The following is a 27,378-nucleotide window of genomic DNA, read 5'->3' on the forward strand; positions in this document are numbered from 1 at the left end:
GCAGTGCAGAGCCTGGCGGCACCTGGGTTCTGGAGCCAGGTACTGTGTAGGTCCTTAAATTCATCACCTACGAACCTGTGATCCCGGAACTCTTATCTGTGGACCAGAAACCTGAGGCTGGCCGGAGTTCTGGGTCCAGTCACGAATGACGAGCAAGAACAATGGTCATGCAGCTCGCTAGTTGTTCATTCCTCTTTGACTTATTAATGAGACTGTTGTGGGTGTCTATCAGGGTGACACACGTGGGCATTTGCACGCAACCTTTGCTGGAAGGCAAGGGCCCTCGCCCAGGGGGCACACCCAAACATCTTACCTACTTTTCCTTAGTCAAAAGCTAACATCTTGTAAGAGTGAGCTATTCTTAATTTTCTATTCGATCATGACAAAGCAAGAGCTGCCCACCCTCACTGGAACATGTATGACCTTTCTCTCTTTTTGTCTTGTGGGGGGCAGTTTTTATGTCTTAGTGAAAATCTCTTCACGTCCTTTTGCTATTCTGAGACCTTTTCCTCCTTCAGTAGGAGAATAATCTGGTTTGGTTCCCAGGAGAATGTTCTAGTGCAAGTGCCTGTGTGACAGGGACAAGGCTTGCTCTCTGGGAGCATTTTTTTTTTTTTCATGAAAATGACCCGCATTGACCCGTGGGGGCCCAGGGGCTCGCAAGCCAATGGGCCTCTCTGCCCAGGCTCCTGGCGTGGTCAGTGCTGCAGAGGCCAGCTGGGCAGCAGAGCACACGGCCCGTTGGAGCCGATATCGAGAGTGTTTTATTTGGAGGCATCAGTCCTGTTTGCAGACGGCTCGGCTGCTGCCCAGTCAGAGAGGACCCCCTCCTCTGGGTTTATCAGCTGCGTGAGCAGGGCCCTGAACTCGGTGGTATAACCACCAGGGCCGTTTTATTCTTGTGCGAGAAGACATCTAGTGCCCAGGGCAGAGGCAGCTGCTGTAGCCAGAGCCGCAGAGACTGGGAGTGGAGTGGAGGTGGGTGGGGACGTGCCGGTACTGGGAAAAGCACGCGCGGAGGCCCTGGGGTGGGAATGAGCTTGGCCTGTTTAAGAGACAGAAGGAACCAGGGTGGCCCAAGCGTGCTGAATGGTGACAGCGGAGTAACAGTTGTATCAGGGTTTCGTGGGCAGGAGGCACAGAACCTTGCAGAGCAGGCCAAGAGTTTCGGTTCTGTCACGGTTTCCATGGACGCCGCAGGGGTGTCAGATGGGCTGGCAGGGCCCGATTCACGTCTCAGGAAGCTTGTGCTGGCTCCTCTGTGGCCTGGGTGTGAATGGGGCTTTCGAACATCGCTCCCAAGCCTCATTTTCTTGACTGGGTGGGATGTGAGCAGCGGTGGCTTTCAGCAAGCCTGTCCCCTGGTGCTGAGGTGCTGATGCGGGTGCGATTTCACTCATACAGGTCATGACATTTTCACCCCAAGCATCTGAATTCGTTTCCAAGTTCACATCACACTGTAGCAAAATGGCATTAAAATATTCCTGCAGATCAGACCTCTCTATGACCCCTTAATCACAGCTTCTTCACAGCCCTGTGCCACTTGGGAATGCCAAGTGGGCGCCTTCCTTTCTTCTGGTGCGGTAGACATTGTCAGGTTCAACCAGCACTCTGTACATACTGTGTTCGAAACAAAAAACTCCTTTTGCTGAAACACGTGGCTTCGTGACAGTCTGTTACTGAAGCTTAATCACGTTGTAAGGTGTGGGGAGGAGGGGACATGGGGAGGAGGGGACACAGCGAGAAGCCCGTGGCCGGGCTGACACCATTGCACGTGAGAAGCGACCGCCGCGTGTCACTGCAGTGGGCCCTTCTCTGTCCTGCAGGAGCCGCAGGAGAGGCTGCGAGTAAGGGGGCCTCCCCGGCATGCTCCAAATGTGCCTCTGGGGCTCGCGGTCTGAGGGCGGGCCCGGCGCCCAAGGTTATTGGAGCCCCCATCATTCTAATCCACGTGAGGCCCTGTCCCCATTTTATTCACTTTTAAAACGGGGTGAAATTCTTCGAGAAAAGAAGTCAAAGGAGTGTGAGAAAACAGGGAACCTGCTGGCCCAGCTAACGGAAAGGAAAACGTTAGCGCGACCCCAGCTCAAATGATGTCGTCAGGCCCCGCCCCGCATCCCTTGGCGCTCGGCGCCCCCCCACCCCGCCCCCGGCTCCGGCTCCGGCTCCCGGCTCCGTTTTCAGAGGGGACATTCCTCATGGCGGCAGAGGGGGCTGCGGCTCTACCTTGTGTCCTCAGCTTTCCGAGTCCAGCGGGAAGAGGGAGAGTGCCTTCCCCGGCCCGCGGGAGTCCCGCGCCTCGCGCTCTGCGGACGCGACGTGCTCACTCGCCCCCTCAGCCGCCTCGGCGTTGTCGGGCTGGAGCGCGCGCCAGGCCCCAGCAGGCCGCGGGGCTGTGGGCGGGGCAGAGGGAGGGCGCGTGCTGATTGGCCAGCCCCATCACGTGTCTCTCGCCCCTGAGGGGAGGGCCCGCCCGCGCGTCCCTGACTGAGGACGAGGACGGGACAGTCTCCAGAGGGACATTGACGCCGAGGTCCGTGCTGGATACCCGCCCGCGCGTGGTCAGCGGCCACCCTCTCATCCTTACTCCTTGCAGGTGACAGCGGAGTGTGCCCGGCTTAGCCGCACGCGCACCGTGCCAAACCGGCGGACGCGCCCCGGCTGTGGGGGACACGCGCCAGCTCCGAGCCAAGCTGGAGAACCTAGAACAGGTCCTGAAGGTAGGACACTCACCAGCCGTGCCCCGGGTCGGCGCGAGGGGACAGGGCGCGGCCCAGAGCGGAGGGGGCCCGAACTCTTCCGCAGCCTCGCCATTCGGGGCTCCTGGGCCGTGTTGTGCTCGCCTAAGTCGCCGGAAAGCGGCTGTCACGGTGCCGCGGACGAGGTGCTCCTCGTGCATTTCTCACCCCGGGACGGTCCTCAGCATTTAACGCGTGGGCTGCTTTGCTGTGATGGCCCTGAGTCAGACTGAATGAATTCTTTGGCTGTTTTGTTTGTTTGTTTCCGAGTGTTAAAATTACATCGGATTCTCGTTGTGGGAAAGCGTTTTAAAGTGTAAAGGAGCGAGATAGGAATCGCCTCCAGTCCCGCCACCTAATACCTGCCTTGTGTGACAAATGGTGCTTGGCAGGCGTGGAACGTGCCTGGTGCCACCCCCACCGACCCCTGTGACAGGAGTGACTTTAGTCCCACCTGTACCATCTGGGGAAACTGCTCAAGCTCTGAGGGCAAGCAGATTAGTGGGTGAGGGGGCGATGGGGGTGACTGCCAACAGGTATGGGGTTTCTTTTGGGGGCGATGAAGATGTTCTGGAATTAGATAGTGTGTTGGTTACACATCTTTGTGAATGTACCCAAACCACTGAACCGTCCGCTTTGAGAGCGTGAGTTTTACGGCGTGTGAATTCTGTCTCTATTTAAATTCTGCTCTGACTGCTGGCCCTGAGTGGGAACCCAGCTCGCGGCGGTCTCCCCTCCAAGTCTGTGTCCCCCGCCTGCTACAGTGGTTCAGGCCCATCTTTCCTCCGGCCTGGGTTGGGTCAAGGGGCTCTGATGGGTGCTGAGAGGCCCACTGCACCCCCTCTGACCTTGGGGTTGAGCCTCAGCACCAGGGCCTTGTATACGCGTGTTTAACAAGCACGGCCTCACTGGTACCAACTGAAGAGCACACTGATTTTCATGCTCTCCTCTTGGTATTTTTGTTATAATAACAAAAGAGCCATTTAAAATTAGCCTTTTATTTTTCCTGAGCAGGGAAGCTCATCAGTGCTGATGGAGAGGGAGGGGGTGCGTTGGGCTGGGAAGATGCAGCTGGCTTGGTCAGAAACCCCGCCCTCTCTGTAAACTTGAGTCAAAGCATGACCTTGCATTTCCAGAAGTGGCCTGGCCTGAATCCAAACACCCTATGTAATGCTTAGTCTCTTGTGGTCAGTGATTTGAACTGAATTGGGACCTAAACTGGTTTCAATCAACCCAATTTGCTGAGAACCAGAGAGAACCCCACCAGGCTCGAGGGCCACCCAGGAGGATGTCAGGTGGCACAGAGTTCCCATCTCAACTCACATGAAGCCAAACCTGGACCAATAGGCTAGCCCCTGACCCGAACCTGCATCTGGGAGAAGCAAGGAGGCTGACCTGGCTTGGGGCGGGGTTCGGGCCTGGCACACAGAACCACACTGGCTCACACTGGTTTTTAGTGGATTGAGAATGGAACATATTTTTTCCTTCAAAATGGAAAAGCTTCCAGTGAAACAGATAAGACTGCAGCTGGGGCTGTTCCTAGGGCTGTCCAGCTAGAACCATACTGAAACCGACTAGAACCCTCCACAGGAGCCAAACCAGTAATCTCTAACCTGATACAAATCCCTCCTGCTATTTACACTTTTAAAAATAAGAGTCGATGAATTCATTATCTGTGCATGTGTTTGTGTCAGACTTCTTTCCAAGGGCAAGGTCAAATTGCCACACCTGTCATGTATAATGGCATGCTCGAGTGACATGGGTAGAAGCAGGAAATTCAGATAAAGGGAGAGGAGGACTCAAATATGCCAGCTTGGAGCTTAGACACACTCACCCTAAGATTCTCATTCAGCCTGAGCTTCCCGGCAGCCTGGCTGCAGAGGAGCCCCGAATGATGGTGTCACTTAAGAGGTCCTGCAGAGGCTGCAGAGATTATCTCCAGGAACGTCCTCATGGGCACCGAGGGGCCGGCTCCCCACGCCCCCTCCTTGGGGGAAGGGAGAGACAGACACACGGATCCCTGCAGTGTCGGCGAGGAACGTGGGAGCATCTTGTGAGACAGCGTGCCCCACACGCGAAGAGCCGAGGAGTGTTCTTTCCGGTGGGAGCTGCACAGAGGACGGAGCAGCCCCAGGCCACTCCAAGGGACACGAGACCACGGGAGTGGAAGGAAGCGAGGTGGGCTGAGGAGGCCCCACGAGCGCCCACCCGGCCCTGGTGGGCCTGGCTGCCGCGCAGCGCCCCTCCCGGGGGAGTGGGTGTGCTGCGCGTCTCAGCAGGGGTCTGCACAGTCCGGACACAGTGGTGTCCCTGGCCCACGAGCCGCGCATCACGTGACCATTCATTCGTTTGCTCGTTCACTCCTTCACTCACAAATGCTGATTGAATGCTGGCCGAGCTGGGCCCTGTCCTAGGCACCAGGACACAGCAGCTGGCAAAGCAGAGCTGGGCATTCCCCGAGGAGAGAAGGACACAATATGGCGTCGGACAGTGACAGTGCTTTGAAGAAAAATAAGTGAGAGTGAAGCAGGAGGAAGCGATGCAGAGGCACCTCCAGGCTCATGGGAAGGGCCTGGCCAGGCACTGGTGGCACAGGGAGAACTTCTGAGTGAAGACGGAGGGGCGTTGTCACTATTCAGGGGACGCGCACGCCGGCCAGGCGGCAAGTGTGGGGAGCCCCGATGGGGGGATGCTTGATGGCGGGGGAGCAGGAGGGAGGCAGAAAATGAAACCCAGATTGGGGGTAGGTCAGGCAAGATCTTAGAAGCCAAAAGAGGATTTTAAGAATTTTGGAAATTGTTTTAAGAGTCATCGGACACTGTACCAGTTACCAACTGTCACAGTGCTGCTGCGTAACCAACCACCCAGCGCCGGTGGCTTAAGACAGTAACCCTTCTTGCTCACGAGCCTGCGGGCTGGGCCCGTGGTGCTTGCCTTCTTGGCTGGACTTGGCTGAACACTTCCTCTAGCCTGGGGCGCACGCAGTTGGCTACCTGCTGGCCTGTGACCGATGGTTTGGCCAAGGTGACTGGCTTTGCTCCTGGCTGTGCAGCCCTCCAGCAGGCTGCCCGAGCTGAGGATGGCACAGTAGGCCGTGAGAGAGCAGACGCACGTGCGACCTCACGGGCCTGGGCCGGAATGGCCTGGTCGCCTCCGTCGCATCTCATCAGCTAGAGCGAGGCTCAGGCTGGCGCGCGGTCACGGCGTGGAGGCTCGGCCTCCCGCGGCAGGAGCTGTCGCGTCACCGCACCAAGCCTTCTTTGCTGTGCTGGGGGGCGCCACGTCACTCTGCACTGGAACACCCAGAGAAGGAAGACCGTCCTTGCTGGCTCTAAGAGGAACTGGCTTCCCAAGACCATCCAGGGCCTACTGTGATCACACGGATGACAAGCTCGACCGAGCCCCCGCCTGAGGACACGCTCCTGTCTTCAGCATGTGCCGAACGCTCCCTGGGCGCTGGAGGACAGGGGCCGGAACCCAGGCCCCCGATCCGGAGGAGTTAGTAAACAAGCAAACAGGTCGGGAGGCGGCCGGTGCACGGGCACACGCTGTGACGAGATGGAAGCGTTCCTTCACATTCGGTGGGCGAGGAAGGCCTGTTGATAGGTGACATTTGGACAGGGAGTGGGTGGAGGAGGGGAGGGAGCGAGAGAAAGCTGGGGACGGAACGTGCTGCAGAGGGAGCAGCAGGTTCAAAGGCCCAAGACAGAGGGCTGGGGAGGCCAGAGCTGCAGAGCGGAAAGAGGACGTGGCCGGGGACACAGAGGAGCCGGGGAGCCTGAGGCGCTGAGGCTGGGCCGCCCGTCACCATGCCACACTGGCCTCCTGCCCAGCCCGCACCAGGAGACAGTGCCACACAACAGGGTCCACGTCCTTTTCCTTGTCCATTTGTCCCCAGTGTGCAGGCTGGCATAGAGAAACCGCACAAATGCTCGTGGGCTGAAAGGATGAGTGGCAGACACAGGATATTAAGTCTGCCCAGCGAGACTCGTCGCCCCGACGCTCTGTGCTTACAATGGCCGAGAGCGCGGTGTCCTCAGCTTTGCAAAGGCCTCCGGCGTGCCCTCTGTAAAACGCACTGTCCCCTAGAGCCCAGTCCGCACACAGCAGCCACAGCCACCTGACGAAATAGAAATCGAATCACGCCCCTGTGCCGCCCACACCCACCGACTGCCTGTTATTGCAGACGAAGTCTAGTGTCCTTACGCCAGGACCCTGCTCTGGCCCAGGCCCTCGCACTCGCCGGGTCTTCCACCGGGAATGCCGCTCCGTTCCGCTTCTGTTTCTGACTCCCGGTTGCTTAGGTCTCGGTGTCACGTCACTTCCTTGGCGATGCCGTACCTGACCGTCTCCTCAAAAGGGGCCGCGTCCTGCCAGATGCCATCACACCACCCTCTTCCCTTGTCGTCAGAGAAAACGTATCCTGCTTGTTTTATTCGTTTGCTTGTGCATTATTTCCCCACCAAAACGTGACATCCTTGAGAGAGACTTTGTCTGCTTAGTGCCTAGGACAAAATCTGGCATTCAGCAGGCGCTGAGCATGAGTGATTAAATGAGTAAATGAGGGAGTGTGTGCGTGAATGAGTGAATGCACATGGAATGAGTGAGCGAGAGACCATTGCTGCTGGTGCGTCTGCCCTCACGATGGATAATCGAGCAGTGGAGAGCCCGAGGCTAAGGACACCTCGTAGAAGGATTGCTCCTGGGGCCTGCATAGGCTCCTGCAGACATGCAGCCGCCAGCCAAGCGCACCTTCCTGGCGAGGACTGACAGCCTCCAAGAGGACAGACCACTGGGGAGTGCATGGCCATCAGCATCCGCGGGGCGCAGGCCGGGGACCATGGGCCGAGGGCGTCCCTGCAGCAACTCCCTGCTCCTCTGAGCCCGGCAGTCCCTGCTCAGGTCTTGGCACGAGGGTCGAGCCTGGTGGCAAGACGGAGTAGACCACTCTCCTGCAGCTTCTCAGACTCGAGGGCGCTGCCCCGAAGCCTGTGGGACTTCCCGCATCTGTCTGGCTGCGTGTGTGCGTGGTGGTTGGATCTGAGCATCTCGCCAGCTGCTGGGACGTGGCAATGCGACCGGCCACCTTACCATGCGGGACCAAGGTGCCACCTGCCCCTCATGTCTTTCCGCTCAGGACCTGGGCAATGGCTCTGATTGCAGGGTGGCACTGAGGACACGTCTGTCTCTCTGGGGACGGGACAGGGGTCCTGGCAGGAAAAATGGCACAGTCCCTGTGTGCAACTTGAGAGCTTGGCAAAGACACAGGCTAGGCCAGGGGGCGGGGCAGGCAGCTGTGCGCCCCGCCCAAGGGCGCCTACTGCAGGAGATGCTGCTGGACAGCTGTGAGGGCAAACAGTGTCCCCAGGTCATGTCCACCCACTCCCGTGATGGTGACCTCTCTCAGAAAGAAGTTTCTGGACAGACCTGGCTGTGTGTCGTCCGCTGCCCTCTCTGCTGACCGCTGGGAAGGCCAAACTGCTATATCTTCAACGTCCCCAGTGAGACCCTGGAGGGAGGCGTTTCCAGCTTGATTTTCATCTAATTTAAAAATCTCGTGACTTCATTGGGACTGTCTGACACTCCAGAGATCCTGGGGCACCGTGTCTGACCGCAGGTGGCCGCGCGGCTGGCAGGGGAATAGCCAGATCTTTGTCAAACACCCTCCAGGTACCAGAGCCGAACGCCCAGCGTGTGGTGCAGTCCGGAAGGCCAGCCCAGGCTGCGAAAATGTTCAAGTAACTGAATTCAACCTGGTCTAGTTTATGAGTCAAAGAAAAAGTGTTCAGAGTGAAATTTTGTTCTCAGGATCCACAGGTTAGTCTGTTTAGATGTAGATAACCTGAGGCTTGTTCAGTGGCAATGAACAGTGATACCCCAGGTTAACGAGTGACTCTCTTGCAGGGACGAATCTTCCTTTACCTCTGGCCCCTTCTCCCCCCCCCCCCCATTACCTGTGGCTGTACCCGGCGGTCAGTTGCCTCACACTTCTTTCCTTTGTTCTGCGATGTGAACCCCGTAAAACCCCAGAGCCCCCTGGAACGGGGACAGGGCTTCAGGCTCGGTCCCCAGCAAGCCTGCGGTGGGCCGGATCCCGAGAGCGGACAGTGCTCTGTGGACTAGACGCCCAGACTCGAGCCTGGGGCAGGGGGCTCAGTGCTTCAGGGCTCGGCCTCCGTTCCCGTTGGTGGGGGGCCCTGGCCGGCACTGGGGGCCACGCATGTTCTGCCTCCAGTGCGAGGGTGGGACCAGGAGCCGTCTGAGACTCTGCTCCCTGCCCCCGCTGTGCTTGGACTGTCCCTTCCATGCACTGGGCAGCCCGTCCCTTGTTCCTCTTGGTCCCCAACCCGCCTGTCAAAAGTCTGGGCCACCGAGTGTGCCAAGGGTTCTCTCCACTAATCGCCAGGAAAGGGGTTACACAGGGTGGGGTGCTGCTGTCGTCCATCAGACGAGGGAACAGGAACGGCAGCCCGGGGCCAGCGAGGGGCAAGCAGAGGCGCTCGCCTGTCCGGAGTTCGCAGTGCCTCCGTGCGTTTAGCACACGCGCACCCCTCCCCAGCCTGACTTCTGGGTTCCCCTGGAGCCCAGAGCCCAGGGCGAACCCCAGGTACCGCTGTAGCAGAAACACAGCCACGCTCACTGGGGTGGGCGGCCACACCGCGTCACACGCAGCACGTAGGGAAGGGGACAGGTCTGGGGGGGGGGGGCCCAAACGCGTGGTCAGGCAAGGGTTTCAGCGTGGCCCGGTAGGGGACACAACCAAACCCATGGCTGGCTCCAGACCTGCCCCTTTCCCCTCCCTTGCCCCCTCCTGTGCAGCCGCAGGGGACACGTGCCCAGCTGGCTCCTGCCACCATGAGCTTGGCCCCTGGAGACTTCGCTTGACCAGCTCCTTGTCATCATACAGGTCTCAGCTGCATGTCACCACCCTGAGCAGCTTGAGTAGCGTCTACTTCTCCTCTTCCTTTTGTCCTGTTTATTTTTAAATTAACCTCTGAAATTATTCTGATTCACTTGCTAGATGGCCGGTTTATTTCCGCACCCCCCCCCCCCAGCAGAATGTAAGCTTCACAAGAATAGCTTACTTGGACCTGCTCATTATTCCATTCCAAGCACTCTGGCATCTGACCACGTTCGTGTCCAGTAATTATCTCTGGGAAGGGACAGCACGTGTCCAGGAGGCTGTCTCCACTTCGGCGCAAGCCCGCTGTCCCTGAGATGAGAGACCCAGTCTGATTGTCTCTCCTCGTTCCCCCACCCAGAGGCGGGCGGCTCCTCCTTCCTGTCCCTGCCATCGTCCCTGCTGTCGGTCCAGGCGTCCCAGAGTCCCAGCCTTCCTGCGCCTGGCCCGCACTCTGTCCCGGCCATGCACCGTTCCCTGCTCTGAACCACCTGCTCACCCTCTGCACGGCGCTCCTGTGTCCCCTCCCCAGGGCTCGCCCGATGGTGAGTCAAAGTTCTCAGCTTTGAGTCTTCTTCGAGGCACTGGTCACAAGCTCTTACTTTTATCTCCTTATTTGATGAATGGTTATCTTTCTGCTAGAACGTGGGCCCCGCACAGGCCAAGCCCACTTCCAGTTTTCTCTGCCGTGTCTCTAACCCCCGTCACGGTACCTGGCATATAGTTGGTGCTCATTAAGAACTAGGTGGATGAGAAAAACAAAAATGGCAAATAACCAGGTAAATATAATAGACCATCGCTTTTCTCTTAGGTTCTTTAAAATACGTGTGGTCGTTCAAGGGGAGATTATAACACTGTCCGATGGTCCTCAACGCATGTAGGTGTGATGGCAGCGAGACAGCTGTTCATAAAGAGAGCGAGGATGAATGCAGAGGTGCTGCTCGGGGTTCTGCAGTCCACTCCGGATGGCAAATCGTAGGTCTGGATAGATTATTTACATTTAAATACGTATATTGAGATCCCTGGAGCAACCAGTAAAAGTTGCTCAAAAATACACAGACACTCAACAGGTACATGAAAACACATTCAGATTATCCAGAAGAAGGGAAGTCGGAGTATGAAAAGCCAGGAACCAACAGAAAACAAGCCATGAAACGGCAGACCTAAATCAAAACTCACCGAGAACTGCATTAAGCGTCGTTCTGTGCAGGCCCCTTGGAATCTGACAGTCCACCTGGTCCCCGTGACGCCTTAGGAGCAAAGGTCCTTTCCCTTCATTCGGAAAGCGAGGAAACTGAGGCCAAGGAGCTCATGCACCCCAGGGCACACAGCTGGCTTTAATCCCAGGCTGGCAGCCAGGGACCCTGGACATGCTGAAAACTGTGCTCAGAAAAGTGATCATAATGGCTGCCCAGGACGAACGCCGCTGTCCCTGTGTTTTCAGAGGGGAGAGAGGGACAAGTCGAACGGGTTGAGAATGAACCAGGACCCGGGAGCGCCCCGCGCTTTCGCAGAGGGGCTCCTGCTCCCTGCTCCTCGTTTTGTCCCAGTTTGAGAAACAGACTCTTTGGCTAAAATGTATTTCAGCGTCCTTGATCCACAGGGTACTTTTGTGCTGATTGTCATCAGGGACAAACTGACTCCCACAGTTGGGTGGGGCCACGTGACAGAGAACAGAGTGTTTTAAACGCTACGTCTCTCGTTCAAAGCCACGAACACGGGGAGCACTGTGTGTCCTTCACCGGTGTCACGTAGAAGGGAATCATGAGCCCAGGCATGCCACGTTCTTCCCACTGTGCATGCTGTGACATGAAAAGCGTCACCGTTAACTCCTGTGGAAGGCAGTGACCTTTTCTTGACGTCCTTGCCGGGGCGGGGTCCGAGCAGAGGACACAGCCCCTTCGCTGCGGCGTGGAGATGACTCAGCTCCACAGCTGTTCGCTCCGTGGCTTCCTGGGGAAGCGGCACTGTGACATTTGTGGGCTACTTGAGCGCTCAAGTTAATGTCGCCATCCAGCTATAAATAGTACTACTTTAAAAATAAACCATGCTCCAGGCAGAGCGTCCTGGGCAGGCGCTTCTGCTGTGACGTGGCCCTTAGCACCTTTCAGATGTGAGATGTCCCCATGGAGCGTGGCGTGCCCCTCAGAACTGAGGGTTTGTGAAAGTGGAAGCCGCGTGTGAAGAATTTAGGGGGATTTTGTCCTGGGGTAAAAGGCGGGGATTGACGCTCTCCGTGAGAATTCATGGGGCCCCCAGTCCAGCGCCCCCGAGAGACTGGGTCCCGGGGCAGAGGAGTGGCCGGGGGCCTTGGAGCGCAGGGAGCTGCTTGGGTGTCGGGGCGGGAGGGTGGGCGTCAGACTAGGAAAGCCATGTGCAGGGCGGGGAGCGGCCGGTGCGGGCTGCGTGCCACAGAGACAGCCCTGAGCAGTGTGCCGAGGAAGCCAGCGCCGCAGGGGACGGGCTCCGCAGGGACGGTCGCCACCAGCCTTGCCCTCCGCTGCGCCGCCGTCGTCATTAGCCTGGACCGCTGTGCGCCTCGAGGGTGCTCATTTCACACGTCTGTGCTTTCCTGACGGCGACCTCACACGGACTGGATCATCAGCCTGAGAAACAAGCGCCGTGTCCGTTTGTCCCCGCTGTCTGTTTTGTAAGTGGTTGTGTCCCTTTCGCCTCTAAGCAAGAAGCTTGCAAAGGTGTCTGTGGCCCATGTCCTCCGGTGACCCCGCCCCCGGCCACTGCGCCTGGAGCCACTCCGAGCTCACCCGACATCCCTAGGGCCCTTGTGAGGGACACGCTGCCTCCTTCCTCGCCGACGGCCTTCCCGGAGCCCCCCGCCCACCCCCACAGCCCCAGCCGGCAGGGCACGGAGGCACCACGGTCTCGCCGCACGGTGGTGTGATTGTCCCCCCAGCCGGGCTGGCTGCCCAGTCATGTGTCCTGGTGAAGTGGCCGTGGATAAGCGGCCTCAGGCGGAAAAGGGTCTGTGGTTAGGCGTGCCCTGGCTTTGCGTGCGGCGTGCGTGGGGTGGCTTCTAGGCTGTCTGGCACGGCGCCGCGTGGCTGCGAGCACGTGGCTCGGCTTCCCTGAGTGGCGAGCCGTGACACAGCACCTGCTCGGAGGAGGGGCAGGATGGGGCAGGGCGTGACCGCCGGTGCAGGGGCCCAGGGCGGGCATGTCGTCTTCGCTGCCGTCTTGCCAGTGCCGTGGACTTCGTCGCTCGCTGTCATGCTGGAAGAGCCCTGGTCACTGCGGCCGTCCTGGTCACCTGGCATTGTAACACTAGAGTAGCGTTTTGAGACTGTGTCCCAGACACTGTCACATGACCCTGTGTCACATCATACTGCACAGGTCAGTGGAGAGGGATTACCTTGTGTTCAGAGGTAAAGGTACCACAGGACGTAGCAGATGCCAGGCGCTGTCCTGACTCACGTAATGTTCACCACTCCTCCGTGAACAGGTGTTAATAACTAACATTAGTTATTTAATTCATTGCTAATTAAACACGGGGTTGCACTCCACCCCGCCACGGAGGCCGGACTGTGCCTGGAGACAGCACAGCGAGGGGACACCCCGTCCTCGCTCAGCATGGGCCTGGCTGACGGCGGCCTTGGGGCCTCCGCGGGGGGACAGGGGCGAGCAGCCGGGGCGAAGCCTGAGACTCAGAGGCTGTATTCGAATGCACATGGCCGCTTACCAGCTGTGCAAGGGGCAAGAAAACCTGTGTGCCTCAGTTTCCCCCTCTGCAGAGTGGGGCTAGTCACAGCGCCTGCTTCCTGCAGTTACTATGAGAATGCTGTGACTTAAATGGCAGTCAGAAGCTTGGACCAGCACCCACAGCCCCACAGCTGTTATTCGCGTAGGACCAGGGACACAAGAAAGAGAACAGAGACTTTTTCAGAAACAAAAACAAGGACTTCACCTCAGCTCGGGAACTTGTAGTTCTGCTCAAGTTCGTTGCGTTTAAAACATAAGAAGTAAGGCCGAGGCGGAAGCCTTGTCAGGGCCAGGGTCCCCCCGGTTCGCTATGCGGCCCTCGGAAGTTGCCCGGGGGGGGGGCAGGGAGGGGGCGGCGGGTCAGGGTGGGGAGCTGCCCCTGCCTGACCTCGCCTCGCCCCCCACAGCACATGCGCGAGGCCGCCGAGCGGCGGCAGCAGCTGGAGCTGGAGCATGAGCAAGCCCTGGCCGCGCTCAAGGCCAAGCAGCAGGAAATCGACCTTCTGCAGAAGGTAAGGGGCGCGGGGTGCTCCCTGGGGGGAGGGCTAGGGGGCCGTGGGTGCTGCGGGCTGGCTGCTCACCCGGGCTTTGGCCACACTCCAGAGCGTCTCCCTCCCTTCCTGGCCGGAAAGACCCGGGTCCTCTGCGCCCCACCCCGCGCCGTCTGGCTTCCCCTGAGCGGCCCCACGTCATGTCCCGTGCCGCAGGAGAACGCGGGAAGCCCTGGTGTCTGCTGCTGGCGAGGCTGCAAGGGAGCGGGCACTCCCGGGGGCGCTGCTTCCGCTTGGGGCATCGGTTAGAACCGACAGCGCACGCACAGTTTGACCCTGCAGCCTTCCCCCCGGGAGCACGCCTACAGGAAAGACAGGACCCCGCTCCCAAGGATTTGGGGTTTTGCAGTGCTGTGAGGGGCAGGGGTGGGAGCTGGATCAACTTCATTGCCCGTCGGAGGCTGTGGCTGTGCCAGTCACGGTGGGTCCACGTGCAGACCAGGGCGATGCAGTCAACAGGAGTGGTTTTAGCTTGTCTGTTCTCTTGGGAGGTTACGCCGTGTGTTACTAAGGGAGCAAAGCAAGTTTCAGGGCAGTATTTATAGAGTGAGCTCAGAGCGAGAGCGGGAGAGCGAGCGTGCCCCAGCACTTGATCACAGAAGGAGGCAGAAGAGAAGCGGGAGGGAGGAGGACGGGGGAGGACGCAGGCCGGAGCGTCGCCTGTGCCCACAGCGCCCGGGAGGGGCGGGGCCGAGACGGAGCTCCGGCCCCACCTGATAAAGGCGGCTGCTGTTTTGGAGCCATAGGGGCTGGGGTCCCAGTGCACAGTTCTTAGTCTTTTCCTTCCTGAAGCCCAGTGCCCCCCACCGCCCCTGCCCCACCCCCCACGGTCAACCGGAGCTCACCTCGTTAGTGGGCAGAAGGAGGGAAGCAAGCGACTGGCAACTGAGTGGCCGTAGCCTCCCCGGGTCTTCGGTCCAGCCCCCGCCCTCCACCCCGCAGCCCAGAGTGGCCTGCCAGTGGCGTCCTCCAGAGCTGACTCGTGGGGCTGCTGCGGCAGGCGGACGACCTGGGATGCCGGTGCTCTGATCATCGAGACCTCGCAGGAAGGGTAGATTTCATTAAGCCAGCGCTGATGGGGACCGTCACCGCCCTTATCACCTGTTATAACATGGTGGCTGGCGTGCCGAGAAGCAATATTCCACCAGATGCTATCCAGCAAGGACGCTGCTGGCTGACAGGCGGCGGTGCCTCCTACCTGCTCCCGCCCTGCGCCGGGGCCTCTGCTGCCCGGGCACGGCAGCGTGGCACCTGGCCCGTTCGCCGCGACCCCGGAAGCTCGTCCCAGGCTGGCGTGTCTCAGGCAGACGGTAAGCCAGCGGAGACGCAGATATCATCCCGCTCAGTTTTTCTCGACAAGAGCCTAGAGCTGCGTTTACTGAGCATTCGGTGCAGCCCGCCCCGCGCCCTGCGGCCTGTGCCGTCTGCGACCATCCGGCTTCACCGGCTCCTTTTTCTCCACGGTCACCGTCTCTATTTTGGGCACGGATGCTTCATCAGCAGGGAGAGGGGAGGAAGAGAAACTAACGAAGTACGAAGGTGCTGATTTTGAGAATTTTAGAAGTTGGAAGAGGAAGGCTGAGCCTTGAGCTGGCGAGGTCAGTGAATTCTTCCACCAGGGACAGCGGTGGCACCAAGCCCGGCCACTACCTCACGCACACAGCAGACGTCGGCTGTCTGCTCAGCCTCTCTTCTGGAGCCCGGGAACTTGAGGGCCGGGGGAGGGGCGACCCGTTACAGGGCTGAGCAGGGGCCTGGACCTGAGTCGCGTTCTTCAGAAACCCCGGCAGCGCTCTTCAGGGCCTGGTGTGCCGAGGGACAGGGAGGCCGGCGGCACTGACACTAAGAAGCCTGGTGTCCTGACTGGGCTGGTGACAGCGCAGGGCGCAGGAGGTGAACGCCTCCCACTGGGCGCTGGGAGGATGGTTGACGACGTGCCCCTGGGGGGTTGTGGGCGGGGCCCCGGGGTGGGGGTTGTGGGGAGGACCGAGGACAACACCGTCCTCAGAGAGCCCTGTGTGCCGATCCGGGCAGGAGGGAAGGCCGCACCGCGGCTGGCGGAGTCTGCACCTGCCTCTGGGGGCATCCAGACGCACATGTGAGGCGCGCTGTCCGCTCGTGCACTTGAACGGAGAGCGGCCAGGCCGCAGTCACGGCGTCCCAGTAGGGGTCAGCCGCGTCCAGCTCCTGCGCTTCCACTGGAGGGAGCCCACGCTGCTTTCAGATGCCGCATCGCAAGAGCCCAGCGCCACGGTCCGTCCTCACCTGCTCAGCGGAGTCTAACCACGGGGCCTGGGAAGAGCCCAGCGCCGCGTACTGCCGTCCGCGTCTGCTCACTGGAGCCTGAGCGGGGCCTGCGAGGCGCAAGTGGAGGAAGGCGCCATCGTGCGTTTGGGCCATTCGTGTCCCGTGCTTTCATTCCACGAGGACGTGCAGTGGAGGGCGTTTCACCCTACGCAGCGCGGGGCTGGTGGCCCCTGTTCACGGGCTGTGGGGGGCCCGGCGCTCCTTGACCTTGGGGTCGGACCTCACAGGCCCAGGAAGTGCTAAGGAAACAGACGGCATCTTTCCACCCACGCGACACAGGTGTGTACGGGGAGCTGGGGACGCTGTGATGCGAACCCTCTAGCTCGACCTTCGGCGTGTTCCTCAGAAGTCACCTGTCTCCTCGCTGAGGAAGCCGAAGGCTAGGGGGCGACGGGCCGCGCCAGCCACGTGGCTAGTGGGCATTACGTTTGCACGTGCCCCCTTGGCCACACACCTCCACTGCGAGGCTAGGGCTCGGCCAGTCCGGCCCTTGTCCCCCTACCACGACAAGGGCCACCAGAGGTCCAGAGCTGACTCTGACGAGACAGAGCGTGAGACATTTCAAAAGGGCCGCCGTCCTCTCTGACTGTGGCTCCCACTCTTTCTTGAACCCACTCCAGTGGGATCCCCACTGTGACCTCGACCACAGAGTGGCTCTTGGTGAGTCGTCTATACGTGGACAGCACGCCCCATGGCTAGTTCCCTGTCCGCATCCTCGCTGACGCAGAGGCACGGTTCGAGGCGGTCAGCCCCAGCAGGGACGGCTTCCAGGACGCCACCCGCTTCCGGCGTCCTCGTCCCGCACGGTCGGGTGTGCATGGCACCGCTGCGCCCCCAGTCCTCCGCCCGGTCTCCTCGGCACCGGCTCCCTTGGCCTTCTCCGCGGGCCCTGTGGCCGGAACCCACCTGTGTGCCAACTCCCACGTCTGCATTGCCAAGTCAGGCCCTGCCTCTGGACCCCACGTTTTCCGTCCAGCCTTCCTCCCAACACCCAGCTGGGACGGTCGTGGCCCACGCTCACCCGTCCTCAGCAGCGGCTCTTCCCCCCGACCTCCCGGGCTCCGCCAGCGGCAGCCTGGCCTTGTCTGGGCAGCTCTGTCTCTGCCCTGGGGTGATCGCCTCTTCCTCTGTCTGCTTGGTTCTCTGTGTACCCCACAGCCCCTGTTCCCAGGCTCCCTGCCAGAGCCGTACAGTTCCATGTAGACGGCCACACTCCTCGGGGGTGCTTACCCTCCGTGTCCCCTGAGACTCCTGCCTGGGCTGCGCCGTCCCCATCCCGAGCCAGCGCGCAGCGGCAGTGAGTGAAGGAGCTGCCGACCACTGAGCGGGTGGGTGGCAGGGCAGCGGGCGTCTGGGCCATGGCCAGGAGCACTGGTGACAGGCATGCGCGGTCCTCAGTGAGGCCTGTCCGTCAGCCCTCACTGCCACCACGGGGCCGGGCCCGTCACGGGTGCGGTGCCTGAGGCTGCCTCATGGCTCCTGGGCACCCTGTCCCATGATGAGCCCAGCCACAGTCCGCGCTGGGAGCCAGATGGCTTCTCCATACTTAACGCTGGTCTGCAAACCGGCGGGTTTACTATGGGTTCAAGTTCCTCCCTCCAGCGGGAGGGCCGAGGCTGTTACTCAAATGCACCTGGAGAGGGGGCAGGGACAGAACTGGCCGCCTGTTCACTGTGAGCCCGGATGCCTTCAGGCGTCCCCCTGGGCATCGGGGTTCAGGTGCAGTAGGTGGCAGAGGGACCGCGGAGTGACCCGGCGTGTCCGGTCAGTGTGGCACCTGGCCCAGTCTGGTTTGTTCCCACGATCCCCTCCCGGACAGCGGTCTGTGCCGTCGGCTTCCTCTGCTCCACAGAGCTCGAGGACCGTGTCGTGAGGATGCTCCAGCTGCGCCTGGCTCTGGGAGTCTCACTCACTTTCCCATGGAGCTAGTCGACAGCCCCATGAGCAGCCTCGGCCGCCCCGTCCCAGCCCGCGTGTGGCCCTCGCCCCACTGCCACCTCTGTTCTGGGCTGTGTGCGCCCCGCCACTCCAGCCTGCGGCCGGAGCCGTGGCACCGGGACGTCAGCCGTCGCCCTGTGCAGTCCACCCCCGGGCGGCTCACCCATCCCACGGCAGGACCCAGGCTCCCTGAGAGTCACGGTCCCTCGCAAGTGTCCCTGTGCTCCAGGAGACCGCGTCTCGATGGAGGTCGCTGCTTCCCCACAAACTGGCACTGGCCCCCGAATCGGGCCTTGCTCGAGCTGTCGCTTAGATTTTGAAAGCGCTCGGCACTGCCATTTTCACTGTCCATTCCGTTCTAATTGCCCAAGCGGCCCCGCTTGCAAGGAGCCTGCGAACCCAACCCCTGATTTTCGCTCGAAGCTGGAAACGAAGCCGTCACTGCCGAACTGGCTGAGTTTACCAGCCGCTCGGCGTTTCTTTTTTCATCCTGCCATTTGAAACTATCTTTGACTCAAGTGGCTCAATGGCGGTGTTATTTATGTAATCCCTGTATGTTCCCGGGTGGTTCGGCTTTTTTTCTGTTTTGTTACGTATTGTCGCTCTTGTGTTTGCTTTGAAAGGAACAATGTTAAGCATTTGAAGACTGAGCTGAATTCCAGAATGGCATAATTAATCGGCTGTGTTCTGTTCACTTGCTCAGCTCTTAAAAGCCTCACTGGGAGCGCGCGAGGATGGGCGCGTGCGAATGCGGGCTGCGCGCGCTCGGGCTGCTTGTCGCTCTCCGCGCTGGGGACACCGAGCCTCCCTCACTCCGGCCCCCGGCAGTTTGCGAGTGAGAAGCAGACGCTGTTATTAAGATGACGCTCGTTGGCTGTTCGTGACGTTGACCCGCTCAGTGTTCCCTGGGCACCTGGAGGAAATCCTCCAGACCTGAGAATCCTGTGTTGACGTTAACCGTGCCGGGGGGCATCATCGGTCCCCGGGTGTGCGTTTCAGGTGCACCTGTGCCACAGCGTGCGCGTGCTGCACTGTGTGCTCACCTCCCAGGGGCTAGTCCCCTTCCGTCGCCGCGTTTCTGGCCCCTGTGCCCTCTCCGTCCTCCCGCACCCCCTTCAGTGAAACGTGTAAACTTTCTTATTTGTTGGAGCAGGCGGTTTTGCTTCGAGCCACTTGGGGGCGGAGGGCTGCCACAGGCTGACCTGCTGGGAGCATTTAGAGGCTCAGGCGCCATCGCGGCCCCTCCTAGGGCCCATGAGATCTCAGCTGACCTTCAGCTCCTTGGGGGTCAAGTTCGCATGACCGCGTTCTGTTTCCTGAGCGGTTAAGGACATTTGGGGACGTGACGGTGCTTCCCGAGGCTTCGGGAGAGTTGCCCTGTCATTCTGGGTTCATCGTCTCGGGATAGTACCAGGACCTCCCCGTGACCTGCCGCCCAGTGCCACCAGCCCGCCTGTTCTCTGCAGCCCAGGGCACGCTTCCTGATTCGTGCAGACTCAGACCCAGCTGAAAGCCAGTCCGTCTCGCCCAAAGGGGCAGAAACACGAGAACCGATCCAGACCCTTAGAACCTGAGGCTTGTTGGGGGATGAAAGTCGGCGGCCCACTGCCTGCTCATTCAGACCTTAATCCCACTCCCTTTTCCCCTCTAAGCGTTCACTTTTCTCTTTTCTGTCGTCATAAAGGCTCAGCTCGAAGCCAAGAGGGAGCACGAGGGCGCTGTGCAGCTGCTAGAGGTAAGCGGCCGGGCCGCGCGCGGGGCCCGAGAAGCCACAGTGCCGCTGGCCGCGTCTGCGGGCGCGCGCCACCCGTGCCGGCCACGCCTCCTCCACGTCGCCCGCACGTACAGCCGGTGCAGGGCGCCTTGCCTTCCCGTCTCCCACAGGAGCGGCTGAGGCCAGGGAGGGCGCGCAGTCTCCCCGCCCCACACTGCAGCACCAGGGCGTCGGGCCTGGGCGTGGGCCTCTCGCCTCTGCAGGCGCCTTTGGGTGTCAAGCGGGAGGATGGCCTCGCGCAGGAGCCAGCCGGGTTCCTGCAGTTCCCTGGCTCTCTGGCCGTGCCCCTCACCACGGCGAGACGGCTGCGGCTGCTCCAGACTCCCATCCAGCCAGGCTCAAGTCCAGTGGCAAGGGGCCCGTGTCCTGGAGAAGGTGGGGGTGCACCACCCCGAGGGTGTCCTGCCCTCAAGCGAATTACGCAGGGTAACATTTGAAGGGACAGAGAGGACCCTGAGGGGGCACTGGCCGTTGGTGCCTGGGGAGGCGTTTGCAGGATCAGAAGGGTGACCCCGGGAGCCGCAGGGAAGGCCACCACAGGCAGCACTGTCCCCAGCGACCGCGGCGCGTGGCCCTCCTCAGCCACCAGAGGCTTTTCTCACCAGCCCCGAGGGTGGGGCCTGGCAGGGCAGTGGCACCGAGTCCTTCAGCACCGGCGCTGTGTCGGGAGTGAGTGGCCACCCCTCTGTCCTGGCTCGCGGCCGGACACCTGCCTCCTCGGCAGATCTGGACGGAGCTCGTGGGCTCACCGGAGGCCTTTGCTGTCTGCATGCTTCGTGCGTAATAAGGGGGTCACAGTGAGCAGGCCCGGCCCTCCATCTGCCGCAGACGGCGGTCACGCAGCGCTGGCCCCTCAGTCGCAGGCCTGGCCGCAGGGGGTGGCAGCAGAAGTGCGTGCTGGCCCCGTGTGGCCCCCGCGTGGCCCTCTCCCAGGTTCCGCTCCATTGGGAACGGCCCCAGGGGCTGTCCCGGGCCTGCCCCCTCCAGCTGGGGCGCGGCGCCCTCTGTAAGACCCGCTCCTAGGGAGACAGACGCTGGCGCTGCTCACGTCGCCTTTTAGGAGCTACTCCTCCCTCGGGACGAGGTTCCATCGTCATCACTGCGTGTGTGAAAGTTGGTTTTGTGAAAGCGTCCATTAGCTAATGACTCCCGGGGGCCGAGCGTGAGGGATGGCAGCAGGGGTCACGCAGGGTGCACGCAGACGCCCAGCGCCGGAGGCCGCCCCGCGTGCCGCGCCCCCGCCGCACTTCAGCCTGCTCGTCTGCTGGCTGCAGGTGCGGCTGCCGTTTGCAGCCACCCCCGGCCCATCGCCCCGGCGGCCTGTGTTGTTTCCATTTGCCTTCTGAGCGGCCGCTGTGACGGCCCCGCCGAGCTCGCGTCACCGGTGCTGGTGGCAGTGCGTGCCTTGAGGTGTGGTGACGGCCGTGACACGCCTTGGTTTGAAAGGGACAGGCGTGCGACGTGCTGAGAATCGTGTCCTCTTCTGTTCACACGCATTTCTGTGGCTGTCTTGCCGCGTCCCCCAGAACGCCCTGGACAGCATGCAGGTATTTCCGGCCAGGGTGCTCCCGCCCGTGTGCTTGGTGCCGCCTCCCCGCCTTGCAGCAGCCTCGCTCCCTGGGCCTGCTCAGCCCCTCTTCTCCCCGCAGGGGTGGCGGGGCCGGGGGCTCGGGGGAAAAGGGCTCTGTCGAGCCTTGGGACACCAGGCTCTGGTCTCAACGTCGAGCAGGCCCAGGGAACCTGGTTTCCCGTTTTCTGCTGAGGCTGTAGCTTTCAGGCTGGGAGAACAGTTCTGGAAAGTCAGATGACCGCTGTGGGGAGGAGTCGTCAGCCCTGGGCCGGCCACGTCGGGGGCCGCCCGGCCGACAGCCCCAAGTCGGGCGGCCATCACTGCCCAGACTGGCGCCTGAACGCCGCACCTGCGCATCTGTGTCCGCGCGGAAAACGGGTGGCGCGTGGCTCCTGTCGGAAGCAGCGCGCGTCACCTCTGCTTGCGGGCCACCGGCCGGAGGGTGACACGGCCGGCTTCCGCGCGGAAGGGGCAGGCGCCGTCTCCCCGGCCCCACGGTGTCTCGTCTGCCCCGTCTGCGTTCTGGGATCCGCACAAGACAATGCAGCGCGACACTTGAGTGCGAGAGCGTTGGCCACGCTGCGCGTCTGGGAGGCGGATGCTGCCGATTTGGTCCTGTGTTCCTCAGGAGCTCTCTCCCTGGGGAGCTGTGCTCTCGCCCCCACCCCGGGGAGTAGCCTTAGCAAGCTAAGCCCACGGGTCTCGGCTGGCAGAGGAGGTGGCGGGGAGGAGGAAGGCACCGGGGCTCCCGTATGTGGGGCTTCGGCCACCCCAGACGGCCTGCCTCCCCTCCTCTGCCTCCACTGGCACCCGAGGGCGACAGCCACAGTCAGTGGGCAGCACAGGAGTCCCGGCCGCAGCCAGGAGCATCGCCTGTCTGCGTGCGCGGTGCCCGGTGAGATGCACATCACACAGGAACAGGAAGCCCCGCCCCAGGCCCGGCAGCCGGAGCCACCGCGTTGGCTCGGACAGGTCGATGGCCGCGCCAGGCACGCGAGCCGGGCCACACGGGTGGCACCCGCGTGCCTCAGCGGGGCGAATCCACACACGCTGCAGGGCACAACGCGCCCCCTAGAGGAGCGCGCCGCCCTCCAGAGTCTCCCCTCGGTCCCCGCTCAGTGACGTTCAGCAGCACGTGGCATTGTCCTGTGACGGTCCTGGAACGCAGAGCCTGCTCGGAGGGGGTCGTGGTCTGTGTGTGTGATGACTGTGGGCAGCAGCCAGGGCGGGCGGGCGGGCATCACACGGGCAGTGGCAGGCTCCTTGTTCGGGGTCACCTGAGACGACACTGAGGGCAGCTCGGTGCCCCTCGCTGACGGTAAGAAGCAGAGGGGCTCGTGTGCTCACGTGGGCTCCAGAGGGCTGCCATCCCGGTTCTGAGCGCAAGCCTGGTCAGCCAAGTGCGGCGGAGCTCGGGGGGCGGGGCGTCCCCGCCGAGCCTCTGCCTGCAGAGGGCGACGGAGCCCTCCGTGCCCCGCACCCGGCGGGGCCTGTGCTCCCGGTTTGTGCTCAGGTTCTGGAAAGTGCGCAGGAAGTGGGGCCCACGGAGGTCACGTGGCTCGCCCGCGGGGCCCCTGAGTGAGGGCAGGGCGAGCCCAGCCCCGGGCCTGCAGCCAGAGGCCGGATCTGTCCTGCCAGCTGCAGGTCGTGTGCCTGTCGCCTCCGGCCCACCGTGGCCTCGTCTCCCTTGCTCTGTGGCGGGCTCACGCTGGTCCGGCCCCGCCGAGCCTCTGGCCTCAGGGGGCGATGCAGGCAGCCCCTGGCAGGGCCTAACGCACAGTAGGTGCTCAGCACGTGGTAAACAGCTTCGCAGTCCTCATTTACACACAGAGGTGAGTCGCCCCTGCAGGGGGACTCAGTCGGGGTTCGCTGTTGTGGAGCCATCAGTCTCAGCGGCCCCGTCCTCTCCAGCCGTCCTGGTTCGGACACTGGTCACAGGGCCCGGCAGCCCTTCGCCGGCCGCCAGGGGGAAGCCAGGAGTGGGAGGGGAGAGCGGCGAGGACCTGGACTGCTGGCGTCGCGTTCGGGAGCGTTTTCCTTATTTTCATAAATCCCCACGTCCAGACCTGCACGTCTGCCCGGTTTGTTCCGATTGTGGTTCCCTCACCTGTCTGTCCCCGGGCGGTCCGGGTGCACGGCCTCTGAGCGGCACCCTCCATGCGGTGCGGCGGTGGCTGATGGCCGCGCTGGCAGAGGTGGGGCCAGGGACGTAGAGCGGGGAACCCGGCGCAGCCAGGTCACGTCACACGGGCCAGGTTCCGCCAGCCCACCTCGCCCCACAGCCGGGGGCCGGCAGTGGACACTGGCGTCCAGACGCACGGCCAGCAGAGCCGCGGGCCGTGCGTGTGTCTGTGCACTGTTCGGGAGCAGTCCTGTGAGCCTCGGACTTAGACGGGCACCCGACCTGGACCCGGCTCAGGCCGACACCGAGGCCTCCGGGGGTGGGGGCCGCGGCCGCAGCCCGGCTCATTCATCTGTCTAGAAGCAGAATCCCGCTGATTTCTTTTTTAATGAATCGAAGAAATTAATCGCAGGTTTGGGATCTGTTAGGTGTATTTTTAGAAATCTGTGCTCTCAGACATAAGTAGCACTTTATTCTGAACTAAGGAGTTGAGAAGCTTTGTGCTGGTGCTGGGGACAGGGAGGGGGTTCGAGGGTCGTGTGTCACAGCCCCCCACTCCAGCCCGTACCAAACCGAGCTTCTGCCGAGCACCAGCTTGGTGCCGACTTTCCTCCAGGTGCTGGGACAAGGCGGGCAGGAAGCAGGCGAGCCCTGCCTGGGCTGGGCTGGCCTTTCAGTGGGAGAGGCCAATGGCACCCACGTCACCGGCACAGCGAACGTGGGGTTCCGCGTGTCACGGCATAAGGAGCAGGGACGAGGCGGGACTTGCACGCAGACACGGCGAGCCGCTATGCGAGGAACTCAGGGCGTCGATCAGGGCTCCTCCTTTTGGTGATTCAGGAGACGTTTATCGAGCACCTATTATGTGTCAATTCTGTGCAAAGCACCGAAGACGTGTTAGGGAACCAGGAGGCAAAGTCTCGCGCTTACCGGCAAGTCACAGAGACAGACGAGAAATAATCAGGGCACTGCTGAAACGGGGGGGCAGTGGGCACCGTGAGGAGAGCACCGCAGGGCGAGGGGGCAGGGCCGGCCCTTGGGCGCCCGCCGGGCACAAAGCCTCACTTCTGCAGCAGGGCAGGAAGTGCGGTCCGCGACGTCCAGGGGCCGGGGCAGGAGCCGGGGCAGGAGCCAGAGAAGACAGGGAGCTCCCGGGCCCCCCCGTCTCTGACGTGAGCCCCTGACCTCCAAGATGTCTCCGGGGTCTGCGAAGAGCAGCCGCGTCGGCAGCCACACCCCGCAAACAGAGCTCCCCTCTTCCTGCTGAGCCGCGTTCTCTGGGGCTCTGCGAGGAAGGGGCATCGGGGGGTTAGCATCCGGGCGTCCCCGAGTCTGGGCCGTGCCACTGCCGCACACGCCGATTTCTAACAGCTGCAGGGGCCATGCCAACTGCCAAGTGCCCGGGCTGCACGCGGAGCCCAGAGCGAGCTGCGGCTGGCTGGGGTCCGAGCGCAGGCGGAGCTTCTTGGCACCTGCGTTTTCCCACGCTCGCCTGGGAGGGAACCTGGCCCACGGCCAGGCTGTGTGGGAGGCTCGGTGTTACCCGGCGCTGTTCCATGTGGAGGGAGGAGGCCGCCTGCCCCACACAAGACACATGCACACGCACGACAGCGCACACACATGCACCACGACATGCACACAGATGCCCACAATGCACACGTGCGCGCTCACGACACATGCACACACGTGCACACAGGCCACATGCACACATGGCACGCAGCACGCACGGACACGGCGCGCTCCCCCTCACACGTGCACCCCCGCCGCCCGGCGCCGGCTGACTGCGCGCGCCTCTCCCGCAGTGCCGGGTGCGGGAGCTGGAGGAGAAGTGCCGGGCGCAGAGCGAGCAGTTCGGCCTGCTGTCGCGGGACCTGGAGAAGTTCCGGCAGCACGCGGGGAGGATCGACCTGCTGGGCAGCTCCACGGCCCCCTCGGACGGCCCCCCGCCCCCCAGCAAGCCTTTCCCGCGATTCATGAACGGACTGGCCCCCTCCATCGGCACAGGTAGGTGCCCGGAGCCCTGCCTGGGCCGGGCTGGAGACGTGGCCTTCGCCCCGTGGAGAGCAGCGGGGGTCGCAGGGCTGAGGCCAGCGCTGAGCGCTCGACGGGTGTCGACAAGTGCGCCGCCTGCCGTCCTGAGCTTGCTCCACAGTCGGGAAGGCCGAGACCCTTGGGGGGGGGGGGCACGCAGCTGAGAGGCCATGAGCGGACTTGAACCAGGAGCTCTGGCTCGGGGCCCCACCGTCGCTCCTGCGCAGGGCCTGCCGGCCACCCTCTGGGCTTCGGCCACAGCCAGCAGCCTCCTGACGGCTCGGGTCGAGCCTGGACCCTCTGTGCCCACCGGGGTGAGAATGCCGCCCCCCTAACAGGGGCGCCTCGCAGGCAGGGTGGGGAGCGGGGCGTCTGGCTTCGCATTGGGGCGGCTCGTGTTCGTCCCAGGCGAGGTGATCACAGAGGCTGTTGGTGAAACCTGGCCGAGGTTTCACAGAGACGCAGCGAAAACGCTCCCACCGCCGCCGGTTCACGGGCTGCACCAGTTACGGTTCCGTCCGCCCCTTTAAAGATGGTTTTCTTCGTTTAGGGGCGATGAGTGCCAGAAGTCCCCTCTGGAACGCCACGAGAGAGAGAGAACTTGCAAGTTGCTTGTTCTTCTCAGAACATGTGATACTTTCTCTCTGATGCTTTCTGAGACAAACGAGGCGATGCTGCCTCTTGCTGAGTAACAGCCCCGGGTCCCCTTCCCGCGCCCTCCCACCCTGCCGAAGCGCGAGACGGAGTACAAGTGGCCGTGCAGGCAGGACGGCAGGAAGGAGGTCTGGACGTCCCCGCGGCGCTCCAGGCAGCGGCCGCACCCAGGCCGGGTTCGGGGGGCCCAGGCTGTGACAGTAAGCAGGGGGCCTGGCTCTGCGTGGAGCCCCCCTCGGCAGGTGGAAGCGGACAGGAAACAAGTGGACGGCTGGGAGACTGGGCCGCCCCATGCACACGGGAGTGGGGGGCAGGGTGACAAGATGGAAGGTGCCCCAGGGCCACCGAGATGGGGTGGTCGGCAGACGGCACTATCAGGAAGTGACGGGGGACAGGAAGGGGCAGGACAGCCTCAGCTCTCAGCACGTGGAGAAAGCGTTCAGTTGGGTGGTCGTATTGGGTTGGCAGTGCGTGCTTTTGAGGATCCCCAAGCCCCCAAATGTGTTCAGTGATCCCCCGTGCCCCAGGAAGGCCAGTGCTCGGCATAGAGCACGTCGCACGTGCCGCGTGGTGACAGGAAACCCTCCCGTCAGCGGGGGAGCCCTCCTGGCGGGGCGGGGAGCATGTGAGAAGCTCGTCCCGACACAGCCAGCCCCGCCCTGCACCTTCTGGAAGCAGCGGGCTCGGGCCTGCTGCGGGGGCTGTTGTCCACACAGCCTGCAAACGCGTTATTCCAGCAAAAGCTCGTGGCTACGTGGGAGTGAATCGGAGTTAGAATTGACCTGGAAAAAGGGATCTGAGTCACGATGATCGAAAATAGACCCCAAGAGCGAAGCCAGCAAAGCCGGAGCGGTTCCGTGTCTGCTGAGCGAGTCCCGGGCTCCCGGCGGGAGGCTGGGTGGCAGCGGCTCCCGTCGGGCCGTTGGAAGAGGCTTCCCCCAGGGGACCCAGCCCGTCTAAGGGGCTGTTACCGCCAGTGGCCCGTCGGCAGCCCCCGGCGGGGGGACACAGACAGGAAACGAGTGGACGGCTGGGCGACTGGGCCGCCCCACGCGGTGTCGGCCTGGCGGCGTCC

At 62.2% G+C, this 27,378-nt stretch overlaps 1 protein-coding gene across 7 annotated transcripts in view; it reads left to right on the top strand.

Moving 5' to 3' along the window:
• RIMBP2 (RIMS binding protein 2) overlaps positions 1–27,378 on the top strand; it is a 130,877-nt gene that overhangs the window by 72,350 nt on the left and 31,149 nt on the right. For 6 of the 7 annotated variants that reach the window (XM_016145982.2, XM_016145986.2, XM_016145984.2 and 3 more), the window contains exons 3-6: positions 2,597–2,720; positions 13,764–13,868; positions 19,837–19,887; positions 25,421–25,622. In XM_016145982.2, the coding sequence (XP_016001468.2) occupies positions 13,767–13,868; positions 19,837–19,887; positions 25,421–25,622 (355 nt within the window). In that variant the 5' untranslated portion in view covers positions 2,597–2,720; positions 13,764–13,766. Of the gene's footprint in view, positions 1–2,596; positions 2,721–12,046; positions 12,290–13,763; positions 13,869–19,836; positions 19,888–25,420; positions 25,623–27,378 lie in introns of those variants that run through there. The other variant, XM_016145983.2, reaches the window with a different exon arrangement.

Source organism: Rousettus aegyptiacus, unplaced genomic scaffold (assembly GCF_014176215.1).
Source record: "Rousettus aegyptiacus isolate mRouAeg1 unplaced genomic scaffold, mRouAeg1.p scaffold_m13_p_5, whole genome shotgun sequence".
NCBI lineage: Eukaryota > Metazoa > Chordata > Mammalia > Chiroptera > Pteropodidae > Rousettus > Rousettus aegyptiacus.